This window comes from Diachasma alloeum, unplaced genomic scaffold (genome assembly GCF_001412515.2).
Source record: "Diachasma alloeum isolate Michigan unplaced genomic scaffold, Dall2.0 Dall_scaffold_00219, whole genome shotgun sequence".
In the NCBI taxonomy this organism is placed as follows: domain Eukaryota; kingdom Metazoa; phylum Arthropoda; class Insecta; order Hymenoptera; family Braconidae; genus Diachasma; species Diachasma alloeum.
In genome coordinates this window covers 581,434-587,177 of record NW_021680384.1, presented here as the reverse complement: position 1 = coordinate 587,177, position 5,744 = coordinate 581,434, and the positions used below count along the sequence as shown (strand labels likewise).

The following is a 5,744-nucleotide window of genomic DNA, read 5'->3' as shown; positions in this document are numbered from 1 at the left end:
GGGGGGGGGGGGGGGAGATGAAGGAGCGAGAGAAAATACGTGGAAACGCGAGTCCCAAGGTTTACGAATGACGAGAAAACCACATCAGCCATCACGACTTTGCCATCGACATAAAACCAAGGAGATTTATGTATTCCGTCCTGGCGGCGCCCCCCCACCACTTCCCAGCATGACGCTGTTAATAAAAAAAAAGCAGCAAAAACCGGTCCCACCCCTTACCCCCAACCCCTTCTGGATTATCATAATACTAGGTGGAAGACAGTATTTTCAAACGTCAAGGACGCAACGCGAACGTGACCAAAAAACGTTTCTACGAGAAGAAAAAAAAATGGGTGAATTTTTTTTTCACACGAAAATGTGCATTTGTTTGTTACAGACTTACAATAACGACGCTCAGGTCGGTGAATCATCGGCGTGTGCAACAGCTCTGGTCTGCGGGGTCAAGGCCAATTACGAGACCGTTGGACTAGACTCATCAGCAAAGTTCGACAACTGCCTCTCAAGTCAAACCGCAAGGGTACCGTCTATTGTGCAGTGGGCGCAGGAGAGAGGTGAATAACCTAAGATTTCAATAAAATTCTAATATCTCGGAAGTCACGAGGGCTAATCGGGTAAACGATATTTCATTGAATAGATCAGAAAATTTACCAACAAATTTAAAAAACAACTCTTTCTCGCCAGCGGTTCCAGAAAAAATTTCAAAAGAAATTTTTTGATTTGACGTGTCGGTCTTGTCTAGCGCCAAGTACCTTTCAGAAACCATTTTCTATTTTTTCATCTGTCTAAATGCCGAATAGTGCAAAATAGTTTAAATGCCTACATCATCCACCCTTGCAAAATATAAACAATAAAAACCACCTGTAATCAGGTGTCGAACATCACGTGAACCGCTCATACGCGAAAAAAAATCCTAACCTCACTCAAAATAGATGTGACACAAAGCCATTGACCCGATAGCATAAACCACTTAAACCGAAGCAGAATAGAGCGACTATGTGATGGTTAATCAGTTCATAAATTCTTCATGGCTCGGAAACAGCTGGATTATATCCCTTTAACGTACGTCCGATCGGTGGGCGTTATTTCCACTAGGGGCCATCCGGAAGAAGCGTTGGACTGGAGTTTTATCATCCCCCCTATATATAACGCATGAGAAATGGGTACGTACGCTATTCCGAAAAGGGGTGGGTGGGTGGTTGGGTGGTAGAGATGGGGGTGAGCGTTGAAGGAACGAGATGGGCGTGGCCATCCGCCTGATCGTAAATAAGAAATTGAATGGAGAGGATTAAACGCCATAACAAACGGTTACGCGCGTGTAGAACCCAAAAAAGGAAAATGCCGTTATAGATATAGCACTGGTTTGTATCTGATACAAACGGGCTGGTAGTATACGTCAGTGGCAAACGGTGGGCTATTAATCAACCGTGGCAATTCATCTTAATGACCGGAAATGAACGAGGCTACAGTGTTATACAAACCGTGTGCTGTGTATTATTACAAATGAATTATGTAATTAAGTGCGGGAAAATGAGGGAAAACTCAGTGTTTCCGCGCTGGGGTTCTCTTGAGGATGAAAGAAGGTGGGTGGAGTACTTAGGAAGGTGAAATATAGACTATTAATTTGAAAAAATGAAGCAGATCCCATTGAGTTGCAAGACGTACTTGGCGCTGGACTCGACCGCAAATCCCACTCAAAATAATTTATTTATGATTTAGGAATATCGTCCCGACGGTGTTCGTTTCATAACAAATTTTGTGAACGCGCGAATGACAAGAGCCTCTTAGTCCATTCGTTTCCGAGATGAACTTGGCGCAGGACATGACCGCTACTTTTGATCGGAATAATTAATTCTTTATTTTTTTAGCACCGGGCAATATGAGTTGTTTTCATGAATTTTGAGAACTTTCAAGGGATGAACATGAGCCGAACAGCTTCATTAATTTTCAAGATGAACTTTATGCAAGACTTAACCGCAATTATCGCTCAAAATATACGGTACTCGTAATTCTAGGACTATTGGGGAAAAAAAAATTCGATACGTTAGTTCATAATGCACGTAAAGATGGATCGACTCGTTAATCTAAGACTCGCATTCCGTAGAGCTGCGGTCCATCCTCGCGCCAAGTTCGTCTCAGCCCTCCGTGGTTTTCCGATACTCAGAGTTAATTTGTAATCCGATTGGTGGTTTCCCGCATCCCGTGATTTCCATCAATTGATTCAAGGGATTTACGGTTATATCGGCAACTAATTAATTCATCTCCCTGTTTACAGGCAAATCCACAGGCCTAGTAACAACAACTCGAGTGACCCACGCCACTCCGGCGGCTCTCTACGCTCACGCCTCCAGTAGATACTGGGAGGACGATGGAAAAGTGCCTTCAGCCGCTAGAATCAGTTGCAAAGACATTGCTAAGCAACTTGTTGAAGACGAGCCGGGTAGAAACTTAAATGTTAGTAATTACTTTCTCAATGTACCCTTCAAGTTTAAATCGTTGTCTTCTCCATTCGTTTATTGGAATCGAAGAGAGCATTCTCAGCCCTCGCGGGAATTAATTAAAGGGGGGAAAATTTATCGAGTGACTTTGGAATTTGCAGGTGATTCTCGGCGGCGGCAGGAGACACTTCGTGTCTAAAGTCACGCCGGACCCTGAGGATCCTGACAAGGAGGGAAGACGATTGGATGGGCGAAATCTCATTACCGAATGGACAAAGAGTCATCCGGAGCCCAATTCTAAGTATGTGTTCTCCAAGGAGCAGTTTGATGATGTTGATCCTAGTCGGGTGGATCATTTGCTAGGTGAGTGAGACTAGAAAGTTAGATTTGACAGAGTGGGGCGATGTGGGACGCGGGGAGAACTGTACCATCAGCGAATTTCGGGTTCTGAGGGTCAAGCGGTCTCAAGGGTCTAAAGGGCTGACGTTTGAAATAACTCGCACAGGCCTTTCGACCCTCGTGACCTGGAGAACGTTTGACCCTTTCACATTTTTTGAATAAAAATGATGAAGAGAAACAGTTGCGGAAGACCTTTGAGAAATTGAGATCGTCCTTTTCTCTCCAATCTCATGGTAAATTTCCCCCGACCCAACGAATGGAAATCCCTTCATCCGTCAAGGTTAATGCCTCTAACCATCAACTCTTGAATGTCCACAGGTCTGTTTGCCTATTCCCACATGGACTTTGAGGTAGATCGCAATGCATCCGGCACTGGTGATCCATCACTCACTGAAATGACGATAAAAGCACTGAGGATACTCAAGAAAAACCCTAAGGGATTCTTCTTGTTTGTCGAGGGTAAAGCTTAGTGAACAGTCCAACTTTTAAAGCAAATTGGGAATTCTAAAGAGGTTCGACAGGGGATTGAGAAGAGAGAAATTATCTGTGGGGGAAGATGATAGAACAATTCCAAATGGAAATTGGAAAAGTTGAAATTGAAATAAATCGATTTGGTAACAAAACAAAGACAAACGGGGGAAAATTTTCTGGAAAAGTGGGAGTTGATTGAAAACGTCTTTTTTCACGCTTGAGGGAGGGGGGGAATGACCCTATTCGGTAGATCAGAAGATAAAGCAGTGGATGAAAAAAAAACAGCAACTGATTTTACTCGATTGGTTTTTGAGGAAAAAATAGAAATGTCGATCGAGACTTACGCCAAGTAAATCTTGAAAACTTCCATCAAAATCAATTTTTTTTTAATCAATTGAGGAATTTCCGTAGTTATCGAATAAAATCATCATCCTCCTCCCCAAACCCCTTCGTCTCCAAAATGAAAAAAATAAAGCAATGAAATCCGAAAAAAACAAATTGGAAAAAACCATCGGTCAAGGCTTGCGCCAAGTACGTCTTCAAAACTACTCCATGAAAATCGTTTTTTTTAATCAATTGAGGAATTTTCCTAATTAACGAATGAAATTTTCCCCTAAAAATTCCTCTCGCGTTCACCTGCGACTGACGTCACAAAATGTCTCTCCTTTTCCCCAGTTTAGATATAAATTCCCCGGGCTCTCCAACGTAATCAATTGAATTTCTCCATCCCCAGGCTCTCGAAATCCGTTTGATAAAGAACAAAAAAAAAACTGCCCAAGTGAAACTGATGAAAATTCAATCACAAATTTGAGTCCTCTGTTTGTTCCATCTAAACTCAGTTCTACCTGTCGTCGAAGACGACTATCTAGCCCTGAGTATTCTTGGCACGGAGTCGAATGTGCTCGAACATCGTTGAGTGCCCACCCCAGAGTGACAATGACACCCGCAGGAGTCTCAGATCCTTTCCGGGATATCTCGGGTTCCACTCCACCGAATTCCGGTATATCTGTATATAGCTTCAGAAATAACGTAGATTTTGGAGATTGAGAGGCCCTTGGCCTAGTGCAGACTGACACTTCATCGTCAAATAATGCATGCCCTGCAGCGATATTCAAATCCGGAATTCGCTATTAGACCCAAAATTCAATATTTTCCTGTCAGATTTCGCATTCCTTCTTTCAATTCATTGTTTGAAAACATTCTCAATGCAAAAATCAATACGACCGATGAAAATCACACGTCCCAATTTATCAGCTGTTAAATTTTCATATTACAATACATGATTTGCTCATGTTCTGATTCCTACGCTCACTGAATAAGATTTTAATTATAATTACAATTAAATTCCCTCTAGAACACACTTTAAAGTGTGAATTTTTGAAATTCAATGTTTGTTGATACTCTGGTAAAAGTGCGTCCCCACACTGTCATCAATTTTTAGTTAGTTCTCATTGTAATTTAATTAATCTGTTGTTCATCTCATCAATATAATTCCGCGCTTAGAATATTGTCATCTCGTATTTCTCAGCACCAAATTAAAAATTAAAATTCCATTTGGAATATTGAGTCACAGCTTCTTTTTATTCATATCAGAAATTTTGTATTTGGATATTAATATTATTTGTTCAAAGTAAAAAAATCGATCATCATTTTCACTATATTGCATTCAGATTCTCCTATCCTCAACGTCAAAAATGTGAAATGATCTCATAATTCTAGCTATTAGTTCTAATCAACTGTGTTCGAAGAAAATCTTGGTAAACGCAATATTAAGAAAGTAGAATTATTCTATTTTCCTCTGACCTGAATTATTTGGACAATTATGATTCGTTTATTCATTTTTCATAGAATGGTATTCAATTCTCTTTTGCTTGTTCATGAAAATTAGACGCAAGACGATTGTATTCATGAAAACTGAGGTTTCATAAATATGATCAATCCCTATAATGGAACTATTTTATTTTAATCTCACCATAAATTTCGCAGGCTTTTCAATGAAACATGTCCCATTCCAACTCGAAAAATAATTCCCACGCAAACCGAATTTTTATCGAGATATAAAAGTCGAAATTCGTACGAAATCACCCCCTAAACCCGGATGATACACTCACCCCCCCCCCCCCATGAACATTATCCCCGATTAGAATCTCCCGGTAAATTTGTAACGATACCCATTTTTCCCCGGGTAATCTTGCCTACAATCTCAAATGGCTGGGGATTTCGTTTTGTCGTTTGTCAACGGAATTTTACGACTCACGACGGAAGAAGAATTCCGGGCAAAACTTTGGCAGTTGAAGAAAGTAATGCAGTCTAGCCGCTCTCCAGAGACGCACTCTGATAATAAAGACGTTAACTAGTCTGCAGCCAGTGAGAGATATTGCACTCCAGGGTTTCAGTTTATTTCGGCAGTCAAGTGATAAAATTTGAGGGATGGAGGGG

General features: G+C 41.0%; 1 protein-coding gene and 1 long non-coding RNA gene across 3 annotated transcripts in view; one reads left to right on the top strand and one right to left on the bottom strand.

Annotated features, from left to right (window-relative positions):
• LOC114841172 overlaps window positions 1-5,744 on the bottom strand; it is a 150,921-nt gene that overhangs the window by 129,478 nt on the left and 15,699 nt on the right. The window lies entirely within an intron of this gene.
• LOC107037409 (alkaline phosphatase) overlaps window positions 1-5,744 on the top strand; it is a 67,641-nt gene that overhangs the window by 48,036 nt on the left and 13,861 nt on the right. For both annotated transcript variants that reach the window (XM_015255955.1, XM_015255956.1), the window contains exons 4-7: window positions 377-551; window positions 2,273-2,451; window positions 2,597-2,798; window positions 3,153-3,293. In XM_015255955.1, coding sequence (XP_015111441.1) covers window positions 377-551; window positions 2,273-2,451; window positions 2,597-2,798; window positions 3,153-3,293 — 697 coding nt within the window. The remainder of the gene's footprint in view (window positions 1-376; window positions 552-2,272; window positions 2,452-2,596; window positions 2,799-3,152; window positions 3,294-5,744) is intronic.